This window comes from Hyla sarda, chromosome 1 (assembly GCF_029499605.1).
Source record: "Hyla sarda isolate aHylSar1 chromosome 1, aHylSar1.hap1, whole genome shotgun sequence".
In the NCBI taxonomy this organism is placed as follows: Eukaryota; Metazoa; Chordata; class Amphibia; order Anura; family Hylidae; genus Hyla; species Hyla sarda.
Genome location: NC_079189.1, coordinates 367,429,934 through 367,457,861, shown reverse-complemented (window position 1 = coordinate 367,457,861; position 27,928 = coordinate 367,429,934). Strand labels below are relative to the sequence as shown.

Sequence of the window (27,928 nt, the reverse complement as noted above, 5' to 3'; positions counted from 1 at the left end):
CGAACTCGTCTGTCCACTAAAAATGTGGAGAGACTGACGTTTGTCAAGATGAATCAGGGATGGATCAGCCAGGATTTCCAGCCACCAATGCAAAATGCCTCAGAGTAGATTGACCATGCTGCTACACCAACATTTCCCAATTATGGTTGGTTATGAAACCCTCTTGGGTTATCAATTATGGTTATGAAACCCTCTTTGGTACTGTGATTGCCTGCTCCTGGCTCATCCTGTGTCTTTCAAGAACTACTTGCCTCACTGATGCTTCTGGCCTTGGGCCTTTTATTTTTGGATGTTTAGCAGTAGCTAAATATGTGCTTAATGCAAATGTCAACATTGATTTTAAATGCAAGGGGTTATGAAACCCTCTTGGGTACTGCAAATGCCTGCTCCTGACTCATTCTGTGTCTTTCAGGAACTACTTGCCTCCCTGATGCCTCAGGCTTTGGGCCTTCAATTTTTGGATGTTTAGCAGTAGCTAAATACATGCTTAATGCAAATTTCAACATTGATCTTTAAATAGGCACTGTCAGATATAAAAACTTTTGATGTGTTGTAAAGCATGCAAAACCTATTGGTTTTGCAATTGCTTTCATTAGAACATTTTCAGTATTTCATAGTGAAAAAGCCAGTTAAAGAACTGCCCCATCTGCCTCCTGGAATGCATTCAGTGCTTTTGTGAACACTGCTTCGTCTTGGGCTCCAGGACGTTTTGGAGGGGCTGTACACACTGCAGAGACTCATGTGAAGAGAAGGGGAGGGGGAGGGGCAGGAAGACTGCTGCCGTCTCTCACACAGCAGACATCAATGAGAGAGGCAGAAACATGCATTGCAGATGAAAAAGTAAGTGTCCAAGCATGTGTGTGTGTGTGGATATATGTGTATGTGTGTATATCAGTGTGTCTATCTAATGTTTATGTGTAAGAATATATGAAGTCTGTGTGTGTGTGTGTGTGTGTGTGTGTGAGATAAAGGGGGACTACCTCCTGCTGTTGGAAAACTACAGCTCCCAGCATGCCCACACATCATTTGGCTGTGCAGGCATGCTGGGAGTTTTAGTTTTGCAATAGCTGGAGGCACCCTGGTTAGGAAGCACTGGACTGAGGAGAGGGAGGGGAAGTGGCTATCACAGTGAGTACCCGCCCCCCTGCTTCTGGGGAATAAAATGAGATACTGAGCAACATATAACAGTTTTGTTTTTTTGAGTGATCTGACGGTTACGCTTGAAATGTAAGGGGTTGGTTATGAAACCCTCTTGGGTACTGCGAATGACTGCTCCTGACTCATTCTGTGTCTTTCAGGAATTACTTGCCTCCTTGATGCCTCATGCCTTGGGCCTTCAATTTTTGGATGTTTAGCAGTAGCTAAATACATGCTTAATGCAAATTTCAACATTGATCTTTAAATGTAAGGGGTTGGTTATGAATCCCTCTTGGGTACTGCGAATGACTGCTCCTGACTCATTCTGTTTCTATCAGGAAATAATTGCCTCCCTGATGCCTCAGGCCTTGGGCCTTCAATTTTTGGATGTTTAGCAGTAGCTAAATACATGCTTAATACAAATTTCAACATTGATCTTTAAATGTAAGGGGTTGGTTATGAAACCCTCTTGGGTACTGTGAATGACTGCTCCTGACTCATTCTGTGTCTTTCAGGAAATAATTGCCTCCCTGATGCCTCAGGCCTTGGGCCTTCAATTTTTGGAAGTTTAGCAGTAGCTAATACATGCTTAATGCTAATTTCAACATTGATCTTTAAATTCTCGGCTCTCTGCTAGGGCCTTCTCCTACCCCGCCGGGGCCGATCCGAGGACGTCACTAAACCATCCAATCGGTAGTAGAGACATGCGGTGTGTACAAAGGGCAGGGACTTAATGAACCCGAGCTTATGACCCGCGCTTAGTTGTGATTCTTCTTTCCTGGCAAATAATTGCAATCCCTGATCCCTATCACGAACGGGGTTCAGCGGGTTACCCGCACCTGTCGGTGAAGGATAGACACACGCTGGTGTTACGCCGAGCGCTCCGGGTCCCCGCTCCTCCCCGGAGCGCTCGCTACACTCCTCTCACTGCAGCGCTCCGGGCCCGGGGCGCTGCGATACCGCCTCTGGCCGGGATGCGATTCGCGATGCGGGGAGCGCCCGCTCGCGATGCGCACCCCGGCTCCCGTACCTGACTCGCTCTCCGTCAGTTCTGTCCCGGCGCGCGCGGCCCCGCTCCCTAGGGCGCGCGCGCGCCGGGTCTCTGCGATTTAAAGGGCCACTGCGCCGCTGATTGGCGCAGTGGTTCCAATTAGTGTTTACACCTGTGCACTTCCCTATATCACCTCACTTCCCCTTCACTCCCTCGCCGGATCTTGTTGCCTTAGTGCCAGTGAAAGCGTTTCCTTGTGTGTTCCTAGCCTGTGTTCCAGACCTCCTGCCGTTGCCCCTGACTACGATCCTTGCTGCCTGCCCCGACCTTCTGCTACGTCCGACCTTGCTTCTGTCTACTCCCTTGTACCGCGCCTATCTTCAGCAGCCAGAGAGGTTGAGCCGTTGCTAGGGGATACGACCTGGTCACTACCGCCGCAGCAAGACCATCCCGCTTTGCGGCGGGCTCTGGTGAAAACCAGTAGTGACTTAGAACCGATCCTCTAGCACGGTCCACGCCAATCCCTCTCTGGCACAGAGGATCCACTACCTGCCAGCCGGCATCGTGACAGTAGATCCGGCCATGGATCCCGCTGAAGTTCCTCTGCCAGTTGTCGCTGACCTCACCACGGTGGTCGCCCAGCAGTCACAACAGATTGCGCAACAAGGCCAACAGCTGTCTCAACTGACTGTTATGCTACAACAGTTACTACCACAGCTCCAGCAACCATCTCCTCCGCCAGCTCCTGTACCTCCTCCGCAGCGAGTGGCCGCTTCTGGACTACGACTATCCTTGCCGGATAAATTTGATGGGGACTCTAAGCTTTGCCGTGGCTTCCTTTCCCAATGTTCATTACACTTGGAGATGATGTCGGACCAGTTCCCCACTGAAAGGTCTAAGGTGGCTTTCGTAGTCAGCCTGCTGTCTGGAAAAGCCCTGGCTTGGGCCACACCGCTCTGGGACCGCAATGACCCCGTCACTGCCTCTGTACACTCCTTCTTCTCGGAAATTCGAAGTGTCTTTGAGGAACCTGCCCGAGCCTCTTCTGCTGAGACTGCCCTGTTGAACCTGGTCCAGGGTAATTCTTCCGTTGGCGAGTATGCCGTACAATTCCGTACTCTTGCTTCTGAGTTATCCTGGAACAATGAGGCCCTCTGCGCGACCTTTAAAAAAGGCCTATCCAGCAACATTAAAGATGTTCTGGCCGCACGAGAAATGCCTGCTAATCTTCATGAACTTATTCACCTAGCCACTCGCATTGACATGCGTTTTTCCGAAAGGCGTCAGGAGCTCCGCCAAGATATGGACTCTGTTCGCACGAGGCGTTTCTTCTCCTCGGCTCCTCTCTCCTCTGGTTCCCTGCAATCTGTTCCTGTGCCTCCCGCCGTGGAGGCTATGCAGGTCGACCGGTCTCGCCTGACATCTCAAGAGAGGACACGACGCCGCATGGAGAACCTCTGCCTGTACTGTGCTAGTACCGAACACTTCCTGAGGGATTGTCCTATCCGCCCTCCCCGCCTGGAAAGACGTACCCTGACTCCGCACAAAGGTGAGACAATCCTGGATGTCCACTCTGCTTCTCCACGTCTCACTGTGCCTGTGCGGATGTCTGCCTCTGCCGTCTCCTTCTCTTCTGTGGCCTTCTTAGACTCTGGATCTGCAGGAAATTTTATTTTGGCCTCTCTCGTCAACAGGTTCAACATCCCAGTGACCAGTCTCACCAGACCCCTTTACATCAATTGTATAAACAATGAAAGATTGGACTGTTCCATACGTTTCCGCACGGAGCCCCTTCTAATGAGCATCGGATCTCATCACGAGAGGATTGAACTTTTGGTCCTCCCCAATTGCACCTCGGAAATTCTCCTTGGACTTCCCTGGCTTCAACTTCATTCCCCAACCCTGGATTGGTCCACTGGGGAGATCAAGAGTTGGGGGCCCTCTTGTTCCAATGACTGTCTAAAACCGGTTCCCAGTAACCCTTGCCGTAACTCTGTGCTTCCTCCAGTAACCGGTCTCCCTAAGGCCTATATGGACTTCGCGGATGTTTTCTGCAAAAAACAAGCGGAGACTCTACCTCCTCACAGGCCTTATGACTGTCCTATCGACCTCCTCCCGGGCACTACTCCACCCCGGGGCAGAATTTATCCTCTCTCTGCCCCAGAGACTCTTGCCATGTCTGAATACGTCCAGGAGAATCTAAAAAAGGGCTTTATCCGTAAATCCTCCTCTCCTGCCGGAGCCGGATTTTTCTTTGTGTCCAAAAAAGATGGCTCTCTACGTCCTTGCATTGACTACCGCGGACTTAATAAAATCACGGTTAAGAACCGCTACCCCTTACCCCTCATCTCTGAACTCTTTGATCGCCTCCAAGGTGCCCACATCTTTACTAAATTGGACTTAAGAGGCGCCTATAACCTCATCCGCATCAGAGAGGGGGATGAGTGGAAAACAGCATTTAACACCAGAGATGGACACTTTGAGTATCTGGTCATGCCCTTTGGCCTGTGCAACGCCCCTGCTGTCTTCCAAGACTTTGTTAATGAAATTTTTCGTGATCTGTTATACTCCTGTGTTGTTGTATATCTTGATGATATCCTAATTTTTTCGGCCAATCTAGAAGAACACCGCCAGCATGTCCGTATGGTTCTTCAGAGACTTCGTGACAATCAACTCTATGCTAAAATTGAGAAATGTCTGTTTGAATGCCAATCTCTTCCTTTTCTAGGATACTTGGTCTCTGGCCAGGGACTACAAATGGATCCAGATAAACTCTCTGCCGTCTTAGATTGGCCACGCCCCTCCGGACTCCGTGCCATCCAACGTTTTTTGGGGTTCGCCAATTATTACAGGCAATTTATTCCACATTTTTCTACCATTGTGGCTCCAATTGTGGCTTTAACCAAAAAAAATGCCGATCCCAAGTCTTGGCCTCCTCAAGCGGAAGACGCCTTTAAACGACTCAAGTCCGCCTTCTCTTCGGCTCCCGTGCTCTCCAGACCTGACCCATCTAAACCCTTCCTATTGGAGGTTGATGCCTCCTCAGTGGGAGCTGGAGCTGTCCTTCTACAAAAAAACTCTTCCGGGCATGCTGTTACTTGTGGGTTTTTTTCTAGGACCTTCTCTCCGGCGGAGAGGAACTACTCCATCGGGGATCGAGAGCTTCTAGCCATTAAATTAGCACTTGAGGAATGGAGGCATCTGCTGGAGGGATCAAGATTTCCAGTTATTATTTACACCGATCACAAGAACCTCTCATACCTCGAGTCTGCCCAACGGCTGAATCCTCGTCAGGCCAGGTGGTCTCTGTTCTTTGCCCGATTTAATTTTGAAATTCACTTTCGGCCTGCTGATAAGAACATTAGGGCCGATGCTCTCTCTCGTTCCTCAGATGCTTCTGAAATTGAACTCTCTCCTCAACACATCATTCCTCTTGACTGCCTGATTTCCACTTCTCCAGCCTCCATCAGGCAAACTCCACCAGGAAAGACCTTTGTTTCTCCACGCCAACGCCTCGGAATCCTCAAATGGGGTCACTCCTCCCATCTCGCAGGTCATGCGGGCATCAAGAAATCTGTGCAACTCATCTCTCGCTTCTATTGGTGGCCGACTCTAGAGACTGATGTGGTGGACTTTGTGCGAGCCTGCACTATCTGTGCCCGGGATAAGACTCCTCGCCAGAAGCCCGCTGGTTTTCTTCTTCCTCTGCCTGTTCCCGAACAGCCTTGGTCTCTGATTGGTATGGATTTTATTACTGACTTACCCCCATCCCATGGCAACACTGTTATTTGGGTGGTCGTTGATCGATTCTCCAAAATGGCACATTTCATCCCTCTTCCTGGTCTTCCTTCAGCGCCTCAGTTGGCTAAACAATTTTTTGTACACATTTTTCGTCTTCACGGGTTGCCTACGCAGATCGTCTCGGATAGAGGCGTCCAATTTGTGTCTAAATTCTGGAGGGCTCTCTGTAAACAACTCAAGATTAAATTAAATTTTTCTTCTGCATACCATCCTCAATCCAATGGACAAGTAGAAAGAATTAACCAGATCTTGGGTGACTATTTACGACATTTTGTTTCCTCCCGCCAGGATGACTGGGCAGATCTTCTACCTTGGGCCGAATTCTCGTATAATTTCAGAATCTCTGAATCTTCCTCCAAATCCCCGTTTTTCGTGGTGTACGGCCGTCACCCTCTTCCCCCCCTCCCTACCCCCTTGCCCTCTGGTCTGCCCGCTGTGGATGAAATTTCTCGTGATCTCTCCATCATATGGAGAGAGACCCAAAATTCTCTCTTACAGGCTTCTTCACGCATGAAGAGATTCGCGGATAAGAAAAGAAGAGCTCCTCCCATTTTTTCCCCTGGAGACAAGGTATGGCTCTCCGCCAAATATGTCCGCTTCCGTGTCCCTAGCTATAAGTTGGGACCACGCTATCTTGGTCCTTTCAAGATTTTGCGCCAGATTAATCCTGTCTCTTACAAACTTCTTCTTCCTCCTTCTCTTCGTATTCCTAATGCCTTTCATGTTTCTCTTCTTAAACCACTTATCATTAACCGTTTCTCTCCCAAATCTGTTCCCCCCACTCCTGTCTCCGGCTCCTCGGACATCTTCTCCGTCAAGGAAATTTTGGCATCTAAAAAGGTCAGAGGGAAAACCTTCTTTTTAGTGGATTGGGAGGGTTGTGGTCCTGAAGAGAGGTCCTGGGAACCTGAGGACAATATCCTGGACAAAAGTCTGGTCCTCAGGTTCTCAGGCTCCAAGAAGAGGGGGAGACCCAAGGGGGGGGGTACTGTTACGCCGAGCGCTCCGGGTCCCCGCTCCTCCCCGGAGCGCTCGCTACACTCCTCTCACTGCAGCGCTCCGGGCCCGGGGCGCTGCGATACCGCCTCTGGCCGGGATGCGATTCGCGATGCGGGGAGCGCCCGCTCGCGATGCGCACCCCGGCTCCCGTACCTGACTCGCTCTCCGTCAGTTCTGTCCCGGCGCGCGCGGCCCCGCTCCCTAGGGCGCGCGCGCGCCGGGTCTCTGCGATTTAAAGGGCCACTGCGCCGCTGATTGGCGCAGTGGTTCCAATTAGTGTTTACACCTGTGCACTTCCCTATATCACCTCACTTCCCCTTCACTCCCTCGCCGGATCTTGTTGCCTTAGTGCCAGTGAAAGCGTTTCCTTGTGTGTTCCTAGCCTGTGTTCCAGACCTCCTGCCGTTGCCCCTGACTACGATCCTTGCTGCCTGCCCCGACCTTCTGCTACGTCCGACCTTGCTTCTGTCTACTCCCTTGTACCGCGCCTATCTTCAGCAGCCAGAGAGGTTGAGCCGTTGCTAGGGGATACGACCTGGTCACTACCGCCGCAGCAAGACCATCCCGCTTTGCGGCGGGCTCTGGTGAAAACCAGTAGTGACTTAGAACCGATCCTCTAGCACGGTCCACGCCAATCCCTCTCTGGCACAGAGGATCCACTACCTGCCAGCCGGCATCGTGACAGCTGGTCCATTCAGTGTAGCGCGAGTGCAGCCCCGGACATCTGAGGGCATAACACACCTGTTATTGCTCGATCTCGCGAGTGATCGTATAATGTAAGGGGTTATTAAAGCCTCTTGGGTACTGCTGATGCCTACTCCTGACTGCTCCTGTGTCTTTCAGGAACTACTTGACTTCATGATGCTTCTGGGCTTGGGCCTTTAATTTTAGGATTTTTGAAATACATACATACATACATGCTTAATTTAAATTTCAACATTTATGGTGCAATGTATGTGGTTATTAAACACTCTTGGGTAGTGTTTTTTTTTCAAATTTTCTGATAATTATCACAGTAATAAACTTGAATTTTCCACAATAATAACCATTACACCATTGAACGATTGTTGCGTGTGATTTTTTAAGTAAAATTTTCAAAAATATATGCAGAGGGATGAACTCTGCTTCTTTATTTCATTTTTTTTGTTTTTTATAGAAGAATGTCTTTTGGTGGTCCACCGTCCTGCATTATAGCGTCTTCTGGACTCTTGGATATGCGCTCGTTCTTAAACAAGGTGCAAAAACCAAAAATGGCCGGTCAGGGCTATGGAGAGGTTGCGCCTACATCTTACGGCCACATGAACCCTGTGGGTGCTTGTGAGATTAGGTCCTTTGTACCCACACGGCGTGGTCCGGGACACAAATTTTGATTTAAATTTCAAATAAAAAAATCACACATTTCAATGGTCTCCTCATGCTGCAGCCAGCCCCAGGCTGCGTCATTCTGGTAATATATAGAGAGCACTCGCTGTCCTAAATTTTCATAAAAATTTTTCATCAAAAATGTTTGTCTTTTTTATTAGGGATTGTGAAGCTTTGATGCGTACTCATGCATCGTCCAACTCCAGCCTGTGTCATTCAGGCAATATATGGTTTACTGATGGCGCTGCTGGGCCTGGGTCTGGTAATTTCAAATTTTCTCATAGGTAGCAACCGCTATCCAAAAGTCGTCTTCATAAATTTCTACAATTGTTGTGTTTTTTTGGAGGGATTGTGAAGACCTAGTGTGTACTCATGCATCAGCCAACTCCAGGCTGTGTCATTCAGGCAATATATAGGTAGCACCCGCTGTCCTAAATATTCTTAAAATTATTTTAAAAATGGTTGTTTTTTCTTTGGGATTCTGAAGCCCTGGTGTGTACTCAATGCTGCTTCCTGCTACAGTCTGTCAGCCCGTTGGTCCTGCGACAGTGTGCTACTCCGCCTCCACCTCCTCCACTGTGTCTTAAGCCTCCACTGCCCGGACAAGTCTCAGTGGCCCTTCAGCATACCATGTGTGCAGGTCACGGCAGTGTCACGCTGTTCTTAACATGGTTTGCCTTGAGAAGTCTTGGAAACAATGGCCGGTCAAGGCAATGGAGACATTGTGCCTAAATCTCACGGCCACATGAGCCCTGTGGGGGTTTGTTGGATTTTGTCCTTCGTACCCACACGTTGGGGTCCGGGAAACACAAAGGTTGTTTTAAATTTGAAATAAAAAAATGATGGCGCTGCTGGGCCTGGTCTGGGAATTTCACAATTTCTCATAGGTAGCACCCGCTATCCAAAATCTTTAAAAAAAATGCCTAGAATTGTGGTGTTTTTTGGGGGGGATTGTGAAGCCCTGGTGTGTACTTGTGTATCAGCCAACTCCAGGCTGTGTCATGCAGGCAATATATGGGTTACTGATGCCGCTGTGGGGCCTGGGTCTGGGAATTTCAAATTTTCTCATAGGTAGCACCCGCTATCCAAAATCTTCGGTTTAAATTTCTTAATTCATCTTCTAATCTTAGGGATTGTGAAGGCCTAATGCCTACTCATGCTGCTGGCAACTCTGGGCTGTGCCATTCATCCACTATATGGTCTCCTCATGCTGCCAACACCTCCATGCTGTGTCATTCAGCCACTATATGGTCTCCTTATGCTGACAACATGTCCATGCTGTGTCATTCAGCCACTATATGGTGTCCTCATGCTGCCAACACCTCCACGCTGTGCCATTCAGCCACTATATGGTCTCCTCATGCTGCCAACACCTCCACGCTGTGTCATTCAGCCACTATATGGTGTCCTCATGCTTCAGCCTCATCCAAGCTGAGTCTTTCAGCCACTATATGGTGTCCTCATGCTGCCAACACCTCCACGCTGTGTCATTCAGACACTATATGGTGTCCTCATGCTTCAGCCTCATCCAAGCTGAGTCTTTCAGCCACTATATGGTGTCCTCATGCTGCCAACACCTCAACACTGTGCCATTCAGCCACTATATGGTGTCCTCATGCTGCCAACACCTCCACGCTGTGCCATTCAGCCACTATATGGTCTCCTCATGCTGCCAACACCTCAACACTGTGTCATTCAGCCACTATATGGTGTCCTCATGCTGCCAACACCTCCACGCTGTGCCATTCAGCCACTATATGGTCTCTTCTTGCTGCCAACACCTCCACGCTGTGTCATTCAGCCACTATATGGTGTCCTTATGCTGCCAACACCTCCACGCTGTGCCATTCAGCCACTATATGGTCTCCTCATGCTGCCACCACCTCCTCGCTGTGTCATTCAGCCACTATATGGTGTCCTCATGCTGCCAACACCTCCACGCTGTGCCATTCAGCCACTATATGGTCTCCTCATGCTGCCAACACTTCCACGCTGTGTCATTCAGGCACTATATGGTCTCCTCATGCTTCAGCCTCATCCAATCTGGGTCATTCAGCCACTGTATGGTGTCCTCATGCTGCCAACACCTCCACGCTGTGTCATTCAGTCACTATATGGTCTCCTGACACTGATGCCACCACCAGGCTCTGTAATTGTGCTGCTGTGCGGCAGTGATTCTAAAAGCGATGCCGGTAATCTGCATGTTATTCTGAATAACAGTATTATTTCACTAACCCAGCACACTCCATATGCGTTTTAGAACACAGCAAATAGAAATAGCCTTTTTTAATATAGATTCGCCACGAAAAAATTCGGATCGAAACAAACTTTATCGGAAAATTCGGCGAATCGGCCGAATCAAATTTTTGAAAAGTTCGCTCATCTCTAGTACCAACCCATCTACACCGGGCCCAGTGTGATTATGTCTGTGGCGACAGAGGAAGCGACTGTTTGTCCACAAGGGACTGTTGTACTGAAATTCTTTTGATCCGGTCTCTGGTGATCGACTTCATCAGATTCTGGTTCCCCGAAGAGATGCGGCTATGGTCCTCAATGCATACCATGATCATTCGGGACACTTTGGAATCCCACAAGACAGAAGCTACTATTCGGAGCATATTCTACTGGATCGTAATGTGGAACGACATTGAGAAATGGTGCAGTGAATGTGCAGTCTGTAATGTCACCAAGAATGTGTGCAAGGACGTCAGAGCACCCCTCCATCCCATCCAGAGTGAAAGGCCTAACAAGTTGGTCCATGTCAAGTTGTCTCCTACCCGGTCCGAGTACAGTTATGCTTTCATCATGGTGGATCACTACTCCAAATGGGTTGTCGTTGTACCCATTAGGACCTCACTGCCGAAACAGTGGCCCAGATGTTCTACTCCAATTGGGTGCAAACCCTTGGGTGTCCGGAGTCTGTCCTAACGGACCTTGGAGTGGCCTTCGAGGCCCAACTATTCAAAGAATTGTGTCAATTCCATGCCTGCAAGAAACTCTGGACTACTGCTTACCACACCCAGGGGAATGGGCTCTGTGAACGCATCAATGAAGTCTTTATCCACAAATTGCGAGCAGCTTCTGTGTCACAACAAGAAGAGTGGCCCTGACTGCTGCCTGAACTATTGGAGATTTATAATAACACACCCTTTTTTATTTGATGATGGGGCACCATGGACAGCTACCTAAAGACAGCTACCTAAAGACCGAAGCTCTAAGCCCTGTTTAACAACTCTCAGCAAGCCTCCCTGGAGTAGGTATATGACCACCAGAGAAGAATCCAAGAGGCCAAAGAAATTGTCAGCAAGAAGATGGGGAGGCACAGCAAAGACAACAGGAAGATTATAACCATCATGCTTCTGCCAAACCACTTCAATTGGGCGCTAAAGTGTGGCTGTGGAAGTTTCCGAGAACCCATAAATTAGACTATATCTGGGAGATGGAGCCATACATGGTGACAGCCATAACCTATCCAGATTCTGATGGGTACGAAAGCCTGGGTATGAGCCGCAAGTTGTGCAACTAAATCAAGACCTGCAAGAGAATACATCCCAGGTGAGGGGATTCATCCATCTATAGACTTCCCTATGTTTTCCCCAAGTTAGCCTGCGGTCTTCTGTGTTTCACCAGTCTCGGGGCCGGTTCAGCCAACATTGATTTCTACTCCAGCTCTAGTCTTGTCACAGTTGGCACCAGTTTATATACCAGTTTCCAGTGCACCAACTCAGTCACCAATCTCTCCAGCACCACAGTCAGCGACTCAGGATCCTGCCAGTCCTGGCCCTGTGCCAACTCTCGACTTCACTGAGGAAGACCTAGTCACAGTGTCAACAGTACCAAGAGCTCTAGAAGACACCGGTGTTCCAGACTCTCCAGAAGTGTTGTTGCGTAGGTCCCAAAGGTCAACCCAAGGACAACTCCCAGCGAGGTACAAAGATAATCTCTCGTTAAAATAAATAAAAGTTATGTACCACACATAGTCCAGTATAGTCAGTACACTATAACTAAATTAGTGTAGTCCAATGTCCATGTATAGATTAGGACTCTAGCCTTTTATATTTTCCAGTCCACCCATGTATATAGTGAGTATGTCTATTGTTTTCTCCTGTCCCAGCAGGATACTTTGCTGGCCAGAACGTATTCCTGATAGCTCCACAACACATGTGCAGTGACAGAGGTAACCAAATGTAAATGTAGCATTATGTTTAAAGTCTATGTATAGAGTTCTGGGGGGGAAGTGTGTCAAACCAAGAGACCTGAGCAGCCAAGGCATTAGGTAGATAGCCTTCAGCAGCCCAATCCGACATGTCTTGTAAAGTTGTTATTTATATTGTTGATGGAGAAGTGTCGAGGAGAGAATTACAAGGTCAAAAATCTCCACACCCGTTTAGAGCATGTATGGACATTAACCATACAACATGGAATCATTGCCGTTCTTCATCAGATCTGGAAAAGACATTGGGTAAAAATGCTCCAGGAACTGTCATTGGCCCCAGTGGTCACTTTGTTCCTCCGCCCTCCAGGACTGGGCGTTGAGGGCAACTGTGATTAAGAGTGGGAGTTTGTGGTGGCCCAGTACAGGATGGTGTTTCCCCGTTCCTTTCCCGCCCTGTCAGACAGTGTGCCTCAGTGTCCCCAGGGCCCCTTACAGCTTTTTCCCCCATGTAAATAGGTTATGTATTATATTGTATATTGTACCTTTAATGAATGTACTGTCACGATTCGGCTAGCTGATAGTGGATCCTCTGTGTCAGCGAGGAATTGGCGTGGACCGTGCCGGTGGACCGGTTCTAAGAAGCTACTGGTATTCACCAGAGCCCGCCGCAAAGCGGGATGGTCTTGCTGCGGCGGTAGCAACCAGGTCGTATCCACTGGCAACGGCACAACCTGGCTGACTGCTGAAAAGGCGTGGGACAGAAGGACTAGGCAGATACAAGGTCAGACGTAGCAGAAGGTCGGGGCAGGCGGCAAGGTTCGTAGTCAATATGGAAATAGCAGGAGGTCAGGAACACAATATGGGTAACACAGTAATAGCTTTCTCAAGGCACAAGGCAACAAGATCCGGCAAGGGAGTGCAGGGGAAGTGAGGTATAAGTAGGGAGTGCACAGGTGGGAACTAATCAGGGAGATTGGGCCAGGCACCATCATTGGTGCACTGGCCCTTTAAATCTCAGAGAGATGGCGCGCGCGCGCGCCCTAGAGAGCGGAGCCGCGCGCGCCAGAGCATGACAGCCGGGGACCGGGACAGGTAAGGGACTTGGGATGCGATTCGCGAGCGGGCGCGTCCCGCTATGCGAATCGCATCCCCGCCGGCAATGTCAGTGCAGCGCTCCCGGTCAGCGGGTCTGACCGGGGCGCTGCAGGGAGAGAAACGCCGCGAGCGCTTCGGGGAGGAGCAGGGACACGGAGCGCTCGGCGTAACAGTACCCCACCCCCTTAGGTCTCCCCCTCTTTTTGTCGGGATGTCGCTCCATCTGGGACGAGGACATTGGGAGCGATTGTAGAGTCTCCTTCTGGGGGACAGTGAAGTCCTGGGTATACTCAAGAATGGCAGACCGGTCAGAAGGAGTGGGAATGGGGGGGGGCAGAGGGTGAGGCTTGGCACGGGGCAGAGTGTCACCAGGATGGGGGCTATGAGGAGGCACGGCACAGTCCTGACAGGCCTTGGGAAGACCAGGCACAGGAGGAGACACTGAGGGCCGACAGACGGGGCTGGGAGCAGACGTGAGGCATTTCTTGCGGCAAGCAGGACCCCAATTCTTGATCTCCCCGGTGGTCCAGTCAAGGGTGGGAGAATGGTGCTGGAGCCGTGGCAGACCGAGGAGGACTTCAGAGGTGCAGCCGGGCAAAACCAAAAATTCAATTTTCTCGAGATGCGGTCCAATGTTCATAAGCAGGGGCACTGTGCGATAACGCACAGTGCAGTGCAGCTTGACCCCGTTGACCGAAGAAATGTAGAGCGGCTTGATGAGACGGGTCACCGGGATGCAGTACCTATCAAGCAAAGAGGCCAGAATAAAATTTCCAGAAGAACCAGAGTCCAAGACAGCCACGGCAGAGAAGGAGGAGTTGGCAGAAGGAGAAATCCGTACGGGCACAGTGAGACATGGAGAAGCAGACTCCGTACCCAGAGACGCCAGGCCCACATGAGCAGGTTGCGTGCGTGCATTTTCCAGATGTGGAGGACGAATAGGGCAATCCACCAAGAAATGTTCGGTACTAGCGCAGTACAGACATAGATTTTTATCCCTACGGCGAGACCTCTCTTCAAGAGTCAGGCGAGACCGATCTACTTGCATAGGCTCCTCGGCGGGAGGCACAGGGGTAGATTGCAAGGGATACCGTGAGAGAGGTGCCCAGGGATTAGGGTCTTTTTCCTGGCAGAGTTCCTGGTGTCTTTCAGAAAAACGCATGTCAATGCGGGTGGCCAAATGGATAAGTTCATGCAGGTTGGCAGGAATCTCTCGTGCGGCCAGCACATCTTTGATGTTACTGGATAGGCCTTTTTTAAAGGTCGCACAGAGAGCCTCGTTGTTCCAAGATAATTCGGAAGCGAGAGTACGAAATCGGATGGCGTACTCGCCTACTGAAGAATTACCCTGGACCAGGTTCAGCAGGGCAGTCTCGGCAGAAGAAGCTCGGGCTGGTTCCTCAAAGACACTGCGAACCTCAGAGAAGAAGGAGTGTACAGTGGCGGTGACAGGGTCATCGCAGTCCCAGAGCGGTGTGGCCCAAGACAAAGCCTTCCCAGACAGGAGACTGACCACGAAAGCCACCTTCGACCGTTCTGTAGGAAATTGGTCCGACAACATCTCCAAATGTAGGGAACATTGTGACAGAAAACCACGGCAGAGTCTAGAGTCCCCATCAAATTTGTCCGGCAGGGACAAGCGGAGGTTAGGAGCGGCCACTCGCTGCGGAAAAGGTGCAGGAGCCGGCGGAGGAGATGGTTGTTGCTGCTGTAGCTGTGACTGAAGTTGCTGTAGCTGTGACTGAAGCTGCTGTAGCTGTGACTGAAGTTGCTGTGTCATGGTGGTCAAGTACGACAGCTGGTGATCTTGTTGGGCGATCTGTCGAGATTGCTGGGCGACCAGCGTGGTGAGGTCAGCGACGACTGGCAGCGGGACCTCAGCGGGATCCATGGCTGGATCTACTGTCACGATTCGGCTAGCTGATAGTGGATCCTCTTTGTCAGCGAGGAATTGGCGTGGACCGTGCCGGTGGACCGGTTCTAAGAAGCTACTGGTATTCACCAGAGCCCGCCGCAAAGCGGGATGGTCTTGCTGCGGCGGTAGCAACCAGGTCGTATCCACTGGCAACGGCACAACCTCGCTGACTGCTGAAAAGGCGTGGGACAGAAGGACTAGGCAGAGACAAGGTCAGACGTAGCAGAAGGTCGGGGCAGGCGGCAAGGTTTGTAGTCAATATGGAAATAGCAGGAGGTCAGGAACACAATATGGGTAACACAGTAATAGCTTTCTCAAGGCACAAGGCAACAAGATCCGGCAAGGGAGTGCAGGGGAAGTGAGGTATAAGTAGGGAGTGCACAGGTGGGAACTAATCAGGGAGATTGGGCCAGGCACCATCATTGGTGCACTGGCCCTTTAAATCTCAGAGAGCTGGCGCGCGCGCGCCCTAGAGAGCGGAGCCGCGCGCGCCAGAGCATGACAGCCGGGGACCGGGAGAGGTAAGTGACTTGGGATGCGATTCGTGAGCGGGCGCGTCCCGCTATGCGAATCGCATCCCCGCCGGCAATGTCAGTGCAGCGCTCCCGGTCAGCGGGTCTGACCGGGGCGCTGCAGGGAGAGAAACGCCGCGAGCGCTTCGGGGAGGAGCAGGAACCCGGAGCGCTCGGCGTAACATGTACGTTGTGATTGTTACCCAGGAGGTACTAGTGACCAGCTGACCCCAAAGGTGACCTATGAGTTCCCTGCTAGTCTCCCTTATATAAGCCCTGGGTGGAGCTAGCCTCACTCTTTCAGCTCTGCTCTCTTTTTCTGCTGAGGTCCAGTCCAGTTAAGTCATGCCTATAGTGTGTATCCAGAGAAGTGGAGGCCTCAAGTCAAGTTCTGCAGCCACAAGTCAATTTCTGAAGCCACAAGTCAAGTCATGCAGCCTCAAGTCAAGTCCTGCAGCCTCAAGTCAAGTCCTGCAGCCACAAGTCAAGTCCCTCAGCCTCAAGTCAAGTTCAAGTAAGCTGAAGTCACTGTCAGTCAAGTCAAGTCTTCTGTCTACTTAGCGTGGCCTGCACTAAATTCTCCTGTCCACTACAAGTCCCAGCAAACCTGCAAGGTCTCTGTGTGACTGATCCCCCCTTTGGGCCCTGGCTGTACTGCATAGACTGTAACAACTGTCTACCCTCAGGATCCAGCGATATACCTTCAGGTGGTTAAGGCCAAACCATGCCCTGGTGTCACGCACACAAGGGGTTAATATATCTGCCCTAGGGTAACAACATCTGCCCTGCACCACACACCCTGCCGCAACCACATGAGTAGTAAGGCATTACCTCTCAAAGCATATGAAAATTTAATTATACAATGATTAAAGCCTATAGTTCATTTACATTGGCCGACTTTTGAGAAAATGAGTGTTCCTAGAAATGCTTATTCCCAATAATCACCCCATGAAAGCGATTTTTAAAAGTTGAGGAGGAAAAAAGGAAAGTGCAAAAACAGAAAAACCCTGAGTCCTTAAGGGGTTAAAAACGTCCTCTTCTGACCTCTAGAACTTTTTTGTGCCATGATCTGTAGTTCTTATCAGTGACATTTTTGTTTTGATGAGACATTTTGATTGCTTTTTATACATTTTTTTACGCAATTTTGAACTATGGTATTTTTTTATGTATTCGCCATTGACCGTGCGGTTTAACTAACTTTATATTAACTTTATAACTACCTTTACTTTTACGCACACGGCAATACCACTTATGTTTATTTTTGTTTACATTTTTTTTTATGGGAAAAGGGGGCTGATGCAAACTTTTATTAGGGAAGGAGTTAATTCACATTTATTAACTTTTTTTTTTCACTATGTTTAGTCCCCATAGAGGACTATTACATGCAAGCTTCAGATTACATACACTGTTCAATGCTATGCCATAGCATAGCATTGATCAGTGTTATTGGCGCTCTGCTGCTCCAGCCTGCCATGGCTGACTGGAGCTTCAGACGGTGAGGAGGCAGGTAAGGGCCCTCCTGTCATCCTCTGTTGAGCTGCCAAGACTGTTTTTTATTTTTATTTTAGACACAGCGATCAATTTTGATTACTGCATCTAAAGGGGTTAATGCCGGGCATCACTGCAATCAGTGATGTCCGGTATTAGCCACGGGTCCCGGCAGCTGATAGCCTTTGGGACCACCCACGCTATGATGCAGGGTCAACTCCTGAGCCCACGTCATAGAAGGGGAGCGGGACAAGGGTGTACAGGTATGCCCCTTAGTCCTTAAAGGGGTACTCCAGCGCTAAACATCTTATCCCCTCTCAAAATTATAGCGGACAATATGCTAGATTGCAGGGATCCCGCCGCTGGGGACCCCCACAATCTTTCCTGCAGCACCCCCGTTTTTCAGCTGCACAGAGCGAGGATGGCTGATGACGGGCGGTGCAGGGGATGGAATATTGTGACATCATGGCCCCGCCCCCTCAATGCAAGTCTATTGGAGGGGGCACTAAAATGCAGGGAAAAAGGAGTTGAATAAATGCAGTAAATTTACATTGTGTGAACATAGCCTGAAGACACCAAATCTTTATAAAACACCTCAATTGTGATTATAGGTCAAATCACTTTCTCCTCGTGGCAATAGTTTGCTAAAATGCATCAGAACTGACTGTGTGAACTGACACCAACCCACTTATCAGTCTAATGAGTTTAACTGGGTAATCTCCGGCACTAAGGGGGAGATTTATCAAAACCTGTGCAAAGGAAGAGTTGCCCAGTTGCCCATAGCAACAATCCGATTGCTTCTTTCATTTTGCAGAGGCCTTGTTAAAAATGAAAAAAACTATCTGATTCGTTGCTATGGGCAACTGGGCAACTTTTCCTTTGGACAGGTTTTGATAAATCTCCCCCTAACAGCTAGATGAGAGGACCAGCTGCATTAATCAAACACCCCAGCAAAAGCCAGAGGATTCACTGGAAATTGTAGGCTGCAGTACAGAACTCACATCATTGTAAACCAAAATGGAGTCAAAGTATATACAAAAACCTCTACATTTTTATTTAATGGGTTTCTCCGATAGAAAACAATTTTCAGAAAGTGAAACAGATTTTAAATTACTTCTAGTTAAAAAATCTTAATCCTTCCAGTACTTATCAACTGCTGTATACTACAGAGGAAGTTGTATTTTTTTTCTTTTCTGTCTGGCCATAGTGCTCTCTACTGACACCTCTGCCCATTCCAGAACAGAATAGGTTTACCATGGGGATTTGCTCCTGCTCTGGACAGTTCCTGGCATGGACAGAGGTGTCAGCAGAGAGGACTGTGGCCAGACAGAAAAGAAATTCAAAAATAAAAGAACTTCCTGTGGAGCATACAGCGGCTAATAAGTACTGGAAGGGTTAAGATTTTTTAAACAGAAGTAATTTAAAAATCCGTTTAATTTTCTGGCACCAGTTGACTTAAAAAAACAAAAAAAAAATCCACCGGAGTACCCCTTTAACCCCTTAAGGACCGAGCCCTTTTTCACCTTAAGGACTCGGAGCATACAGCAGCTGATAAGTACTGGAAGGATTAAGATTTTTAAATAGAATTAATTTACAAATATGTTTAACTAACTGGCACCAGTTCATTTAAAAAATGTTTTCCACCGGAGTATCCCTTTAATAATAGCTTATGCTGCACTATAAAAGCAAAATTATTCCCTGAATCTTACTTTAGAACTTCCAACTTTTGTTTCATCTTCCAAGGTTTGTTCCTTATAGTGGCAATGAGTTTCTTTTTTTCTTCCACTTCTTCTTTTAGCTTGTCCAGTTCCTCTTCTGTTATGGCATCTTCTTCGTCAGACCTACAGAACAATAGAATAAAAATATTTCTGAATGAATATATCTTAAATATCAGCTATGGAAATTCCATAAAGGTTGTCATTATTTTAATTATTGGCTGAACATTTAGTCATGCCAGTGCAATCTCCATAGGGATCAATAGGTTGGAGCTATCAAAGGGGTTGAATGGAGAAAAAAATTTACATTTGAAAGTGCTCAGTGAAGCGTAACTAGATCTGCATGAGAATGGTAGTGATGTACGAGTGAGGAAGGTAGACATAGGTTTATTCTTTCTTAGCACCTGCCTTACAATCATTATTAAAAAACAATGTTCACCAGAATAATAAAGAAGGCTTTATAACTACATGGTATCAAGCACAGCTATTGTGATAATTTGCAATGCAGCACAATGCCCGTCCCTGATATCAACATTGTAATTTCTTCACTCTCACATCAATAGGACATGAGAAAGTATAATATTTTTCAGCTGGGCAGCCATATCAATGTATATAGAGGAGGCAGGGGAGCTCGGTAAGCCGGCTCCCTGCCTCCACTGCACACAGCAATGCCGCTACTGGAAGGGATAACTTTTAATCTGCTTGCCACAATTATTTAAGTAACCCCTCATTTTAATGCTGTTCACCTGCACTTATGCTGTGTGTCCTTTAGGGGTTAAAAATGGAAATTCAGTTAAATGGAAATTGACATCCTGTTCACCGGACTACAACCAATACCTAGTGTATTGGCTCTAGTGCGGTGAACAGGATGTCAATTTCCATTTAACTGAATTTCCATTTTTAACCCCTAAAGGACACACAGCATAAGTGAAAGGCGCTGCAGACTGGTACTTTGCATACAACTCAATGTATTTATGGAGCCGCTATAAAGTGACTGCAGGAGCTGTTGTCTGCCATTAACCCTTTAGATGCCGTGATCAATGCAGATCACAGCATCTGTAAAACAAATGTCAGATGTCGATTGATGGCCACCGGGCTGCAGGCATCTGATGAGTTCAAATGCCTCTGACATGCAGAATCTCCAGTCTTCTTGTATGTATCAAGAAATAAAAAACAATGTTTAAAAAAAATATAAAAGCCTCCCCTGCCCATTAAACTATTCAAATATAATGTTTATGACAGTCCTAGAAGGTGAACGGCCTAAATGTAAAAAAAAACACCAAACCCTAAAAATGCAAATGAATATCATATGTCAGAAAAAAAATAAAACAAAACACGCCAAAAGTTGTTAAATTGGGTTTATTTAAAGTTTTCCTTTGATGTACATTTTATGGTAAAATGAAAGAAAATGTCATTGCAAAGTAGAATTGGTCCCGCAAAAAACAAGACCTGATATGGCTCTGAAAATGGAGAAAATAAAAAAGAATAGCCTCTTAAAAGGCGAGGAGGAAAAACCATAACACAAAATACTTGTATGATCATATCATCATTGTTAAAATTTATTCTGGTGCCAAATTATCTATTAGTGAGTTATAATTGAATTAAAATCTACTGCATGCTGTATGCTATATGTACAATATAACACAATATATAGTAAGGTTATGTTCCGATTACCCATCTTCATCCTTTTTCTTTGTGTCCTTCTTCTTGGCATTTTCCCTTGCTTTGCATTTAGCTGGTTTTGCTCCTTTTCTTCCTTTCCTTCCTTTTCTTCCAGGACTGGTTTCTCCATCCTCTTCATTTGTCTCCTCATTTTTGGGACTTTGGTTCTCATCATCGGATTCTGCCAACCATGGTTTCATATCAGGAACTCTCCAATTTTTCTCCCTACGTTTCGGAGGTTGGTTTTCCTCTTCCTCAGAGTCTGCCTTTTCTCCTTCAACAATAATAAACAATGTTTAACATTTCAGCAAAAATGTATCAAAAAAATAATATCAAACATATGTAGATTGAAATTACAGCAGAATATGCTGGTGGAATGTGTTTGGAGGAGAAGCACACTTAGGCCCAGATTTATCAAACTGTGTGAGAGACAGAGTGGATTCCTTTTCCTACAGCAATCAATCACAGCTCAGCTTTCACTTTACCAGAGCTCGTAAGCTGAGCTGTGATTGGTTGCTGTGGGAAAAATCACTCTATTTTTTCTCTCACACAGTCTGATAAATCTGGGCCTTAGAGCGCAAGTCCAACATCACGGAAGAAGGTGAACTCTGAACATCTTTTTAACTGATCTGGACAATCACGATGCAGAGGTCCTGATCAGCTCCCCAACCCATCAGCATCTATATTTTAACACATTAAGCTGCCACGATCGACTTTGATCACTCTATCTGAAGAGATAATGCCTGACATCGGCGATAACGCCGATGTCTGGCATTTGCGGTACTTACTTGGTATAAGCGAACTTACTAGGTACTTACTAGGTATGAGCCTTATACACCGGACCACAACAGACTGTTTTGTGTCTATAGCTGTTATGCAAACCTATGAATCTCTATGGTAACAGACAGCAAATAAACTTATTCCCTTCAATATGTCCCATTCTTCTTGCCAATCTACCAAATATATGTAAGGAAAAAGTAGGGGTCAAATAGAAAGCAGTAAAGCATGAAAAGTTGGTACATTTTACCTTCATTTTCTTCCACCTCAATGTGTACTGTGGGTGAAAAGGAAAAAACATATTATTTGTGCACTGAACTATAGCCAGAACTTCATAATAATTATAGCGTGTTTTTATTGAGTTTAGTGAATTTACAGTAATTTGACTCGTCATGAACCTAGCGGCACGGACATTGATTACTTTAGTCTGCAAAAATTAGTTCAGCTTTCCAAGGGCTCTGGTTGTCTTGAAAAGCTGGATACAGTCCTAGCACACCTAAGACTGTCATCCTGGACTTTTCCAGGCAACTGCAGCACTTGAAAAGCTGAACTAATTTAGGCAGACTAAAGTAATCAACGGCAGAGCCGCCAGATTCGTGACAAGCCAGATTACTGTAGATTCGCTCAATTCTAGTTTTTATGTACCTAAGGGATACATTTAAGCCTAAAATTCAACATATAGATTACCAAAAGGCTAGGTTCATACTTCACACAAGTACTGGCCTATTTTAAAATAAAATATGTTGGTACATTTTTCCAATGTGCGAACATACCCAAATAGTGCTCCCATAGGAAAAAAGTACTAAAGTGTACTAAAAGTACACTAGCAAACACAAATAAGGAAAATCCTTATTATCCTTACTCATTATGAAACACAATGACACCTCTATGATATGGAATAAATACACAATTCAATAGTCCAATACTTTTTTTTTGCCTACATCCCTTGTCACGTGAGTACTTATAATAGATCATTTAAATACAGCGTGCAATTATTTCAACTTAAAGGGGTATTCCAGGCCAAAACTTTTTTTTATATATCAACTGGCTCCGGAAAGTTAAACAGATTTGTAAATTACTTCTAATAAAAAATCTTAATGCTTCCAATAGTTATTACCTTCTGAAGTTGAGTTGTTGTTTTCTATCTAACTGCTCTCTGATGACTCACGTCCCGGGAGCTGTGCAGTTCCTATGGGGATATTCTCCTATCATGCACAGCTCCCGGGACATGACATCATCATTGAGCAGTTAGACATTAAACTTCAGAAGCTAATAACTATTGGAAGGATTAAGATTTTTTAAAATAATTAATTTACAAATCTGTTTAACTTTCCGGAGCCAGTTGATATATATATAAAAAAGGTTTTGCCTGGAATACCCCTTTAATGTATAAGACAAGAAAGAAAGGGGGGGAGCATTTATCAATGATTTCACCAAAAATTTTTGTGTAAAAATGTTGAACATTTCTGCACAATCCTCTCAATTTTGGAGCAAAACTCACAAAATTCACAAATAAGTGATTGCTCAAAAACTTGTGACAATTTTTTGCCAAAACCTAAACAAACACTGATGATAAATGCCCCAATATTTTTCAATTTGACACAAATTTGTTTTATTTTGTTCTATAAAATTTTTATATTGTTAAAGGGGAAAACGGTGGAAAAATTTTTCTTTTTTAACTGGTGCCAGAAAGTTAAACAGATTTGTAAATGACTTCTCTTAAAAAATCTTTACCCTTCCAGTACTTACTAGGTGCTATATACTACAGAGGAAATTATTTTCTTTTGGAATTTCTTTTTTGTCTTGTCCACAGTGCTCTCTGCTGACACCTGATGCCTGTATCAGGAACTGTCCAAAGCAGGAGAAAATCCTCATAGCAAACCTATGCTGCTCTGGACAGTTCCTGACAGGGACAGAGGTGTCAGTAGCACTGTGGACAAGACAAAAAAGACATTTGTTATGATTCGGCTAGCTGGATGTGGATCCTCTGTGTCAGAGAGGGATTGGCAAGGACCGTGTCGGTGGACCGGTTATAGCTTTTCACCAGAGCCCGCCGCAAAGCGGAATGGTCTTGCTGCGGCGGTAGCAACCAGGTCGTACCCACCGGCAACGGCTCAACCTCGCTGACTGCTGAGAAGGCGTGGGACAGAAGGACTAGGCAGAGGTAAGGTCAGACGTAGCAGAAGGTCGGGGCAGGCGGCAAGGTTCGTAGTCAATGGTGATAGCAAGAGGTCAGGGACACAGTAATGGCAAACACAATAAACGCTTTCTCCAGGCACAAAGGCAACAAGATCCAGCAGGGAAGTGAAGGGGAAGTGAGGTTATATGGACAGGGAGCAGGTGGAAGCTAATTGGACTGATTGGGCCAGGCACCAATCATTGGTGCACTGGCCCTTTAAATCTTAGAGAGCTGGCGCGCGCGCGCCCTAAGGAGCGGAGCCGCGCACGCCAGGACGTGACAGCTGGGGACCGGGACAGGTGAGTGACTTGGGATGCGATTCGCGAGCGGGCGCGTCCCGCTATGCGAATCGCATCCCCGCCGGCAGTGTCAGTGCAGCGCTCCCGGTCAGCGGGTCTGACCGGGGAGCTGCAGGGAGAGAAACAGTACCCCCCCCCCTCCTTAGGTCTCCCCCTCTTTTTGTCTGGATGTCGCTCCACATGGGACAAGGACATTGGAAGCGATTGTAGAGTCTCCTTCTGGGAGACAGTGAAGTCCTGGGTATGATCATGAACGGCAGACAATTCAGAAGTAGTGGAAAAGGGGAGGGGGGGCAGAGGGTGAGGCTTGGCACGGGGCAGAGTGTTACCAGGACGGGGGCTATGAGGAGGCACGGCATAGTCCTGAGAGGCCTTGGGGAGACCAGGTATAGGAGGAGACATAGGGGTTTGACTGGCAGGACTGGGAGCAGACATAAGGCATTTTTTGTGGCAAGAAGTACCCCAGTTCTTGATTTCCCCGGTGGTCCAGTCAAGGGTAGGAGAATGGCGTTGAAGCCATGGCAGACCAAGGAGGACTTCAGAGGTGCAGTTGGGCAAAACAAAAAGTTCAATTTTTTCGTGATGCCGTCCAATGCTCATGAGCAGGGGTTCTGTGCGATAACGCACAGTGCAGTCCAATTTCACTCCGTTGACCGAGAAAATGTAGAGCAGCTTGGCGAGACGGGTCACAGGGATGTTGAACTTATTAACAAAAGAGGCCAAAATGAAATTTCCCGCAGAACCTGAGTCCAAGAAGGCCACAGCTGAGAAGGAGGAGTTGTCAGAAGGAGAAATCCGTACGGGCGCAATGAGACGTGGAGAAGCAGACTTCAGACCAAGAGACGCCACTCCCACGTGAGCTGGGTGCGTGCGTTTCCCAGACGTGGAGGACGAATAGGGCAATCCACCAAGAAATGTTCGGTACTAGCGCAGTACAAACATAGATTTTTATCTCTGCGGCGAGTCCTCTCTTCATGGGTCAGGCGAGACCGATCCACTTGCATAGCCTCCTCGGCGGGAGGCACAGGGGTAGAATGCATAGGATACTGTGAGAGAGGTGCCCAGAGATCAAGGTCTTTTTCCTGGCGGAGCTCCTGGTGTCTTTCAGAAAAACGCATGTCAATGCGGGTGGCCAAATGGATGAGTTCATGCAGGTTGGCAGGAATCTTTCGTGCGGCCAGCACATCTTTGATGTTACTGGATAGGCCTTTTTTAAAGGTCGCGCAGAGGGCCTCGTTATTCCAAGATAGTTCGGAGGCGAGAGTACGAAATTGGATGGCGTACTCGCCTACTGAAGAATTACCCTGGACCAGGTTCAGCAGGGCAGTCTCGGCAGAGGAAGTTCGGGCTGGTTCCTCGAAGACACTTCGAATCTCAGCGAAAAAGGACTGCACGGAGGCAGTGACAATATCATTGCGGTCCCAGAGCGGTGTGGCCCATGACAGGGCCTTCCCAGACAGGAGACTGACCACGAAAGCCACCTTCGACCGTTCTGTAGGAAAATGGTCCGACAACATCTCCAAATGCAGGGAACATTGTGACAGGAAACCACGGCAAAGTCTAGAGTCCCCATCAAATTTGTCCGGCAGGGACAAGCGAAGTCCAGGAGCGGGCACTCGCTGCGGAGGAGGTGCAGGAGCTGGCGGAGGAGATGGTTGCTGCTGTAGCTGTGGCAGAAGTTGCTGTAGCATGGCGGTCAACTGCGACAGCTGCTGTCCTTGTTGGGCGAACTGTTGTCCAAGTTGCTCAATCTGTTGCGACTGCTGGGCGACCACCGTTGTAAGGTCAGCGACAACTGGCAGCGGGACCTCAGCGGGATCCATGGCCGGATCTACTGTTATGATTCGGCTAGCTGGATGTGGATCCTCTGTGTCAGAGAGGGATTGGCGTGGACCGTGTCGGTGGACCGGTTCTAGGTTGCTACTGGTTTTCACCAGATCCCGCCGCAAAGCGGAATGGTCTTGCTGCGGCGGTAGCAACCAGGTCGTATCCACCGGCAACGGCTCAACCTCGCTGACTGCTGAGAAGGCGTGGGACAGAAGGACTAGGCAGAGGCAAGGTCAGAGGTAGCAGAAGGTCAGGGCAGGCGGCAAGGTTCGTAGTCAATGGTGATAGCAAGAGGTCAGGGACACAGTAATGGCAAACACAATAAACGCTTTCTCCAGGCACAAAGGCAACAAGATCCGGCAGGGAAGTGAAGGGGAAGTGAGGTTATATGGACAGGGAGCAGGTGGAAGCTAATTAGACTGATTGGGCCAGGCATCAATCATTGGTGCACTGGCCCTTTAAATCTTAGAGAGCTGGCGCGCGCGCTCCCTAAGGAGCGGAGCCGCGTGCGACAGGACGTGACAGCCGGGGACAGGGACAGGTGAGTGACTTGGGATGCGATTCGCGAGCGGGCGCATCCCGCTATGCGAATCGCATCCCCGCCGGCAGTGTCAGTGCAGCGCTGCAGGGAGAGAAACGCCGCGAGCGCTCCGGGGAGGAGCAGGGACCCGGAGCGCTCGGCGTAACAACATTCAAAAAGAAAATAATTTTCTCTGTAGCATACAGCTGCTAATAAGAACTAAAAGGATTAAGATTTTTAAAGAAAAGTAATTTACAAATCTGTTTATCTTCCTGGCACCAGTTCATTTAAAAAAAAAAAAGTTTTCCACTAGAGTACCACTTTAAGGCTGGGCTCATATGTGTCCGGCATCCGGCATAGGTGAACCCAGTCTAGATCTCGACACAACTGATGCCACAACTGATGAAAAGTTGTCGTCATCAGTTGTATGGCATCCGGCGTCCATTGTTTTTGGATGTCCAACCATCCGGCGTCAAAATTGGGACGCTGGATGATTGTGAACTGTCCTATTTAAATAAATGGGATCAGTTCTAGCATCAGTTTCCCTGCGGTGCACGCCGAAAGGAAACTGTGTCGGACTCCTGATACATATGAACCCAGCCTAATGCATAACAATTCATATCTCTTTCTTTCTTTCTATCTATCTCATATCTATAAATTATAGAATCTCACAATCTTTTTTTCAAAGTAGTATAAATAATACTAATACAAAGAGTGCTATACATGGTTTTAGCATAAATAGAGCTATACATAGTACTAGAATAAATAGCAGTGTATAGAGGACTCATATAATAGGTGCTAAAAAACATAATCTGCATACTAATCCATTATCATAAATATATATATATATATATATATATATATATATATATATATATATATGTCACGATGCCGGCTGGCAGGAGGTGGATCCTCTGTGCCAGAGAGGGATTGGCGTGGACCGTGCTAGTGGACCGGTTCTAAGTCACTACTGGTATTCACCAGAGCCCGCCGCAAAGCGGGATGGTCTTGCTGCGGCGGTAGTGACCAGGTCGTATCCATTAGCAACGGCTCAACCTCTCTGACTGCTGAAGATAGGCGCGGTACAAGGGAGTAGACAGAAGCAAGGTCGGACGTAGCAGAAGGTCGGGGCAGGCAGCAAGGATCGTAGTCAGGGGCAACGGCAGGAGGTCTGGAACACAGGCTGGGAACAAACAAGGGAACGCTTTCACTGGCACAATGGCAACAAGATCCGGCGAGGGAGTGCAGGGGAAGTGAGGTATACATAGGGAGTGCACAGGTGAACACACTGATTAGAACCACTGCGCCAATCAGCGGCACAGTGGCCCTTTAAATCGCAGAGACCCGGCGCGCGCGCGCCCTAACGAGCGGGGCCGCGCGCGCCGGGACAGGACCAACGGAGAGCGAGTCAGGTACGGGAGCCGGGGTGCGCATCGCGAGCAGGCGCCACCCGCATCGCGAATCGCATCCCGGCTGGAGGCGGTATCGCAGCG

General features: G+C 47.9%; 1 protein-coding gene across 1 annotated transcript in view; it reads right to left on the bottom strand.

Annotated features, from left to right (window-relative positions):
- Positions 1 to 27,928, bottom strand: part of LOC130362012 (transmembrane channel-like protein 1) — a 143,160-nt gene that overhangs the window by 92,856 nt on the left and 22,376 nt on the right. Inside the window, exons 2-3 of the mRNA XM_056565882.1 lie at positions 20,846 to 21,107; positions 19,166 to 19,297 (exon numbers count right to left, since the gene is read on the bottom strand). Of these exons, the coding sequence (XP_056421857.1) occupies positions 19,166 to 19,297; positions 20,846 to 21,107 (394 nt within the window). The remainder of the gene's footprint in view (positions 1 to 19,165; positions 19,298 to 20,845; positions 21,108 to 27,928) is intronic.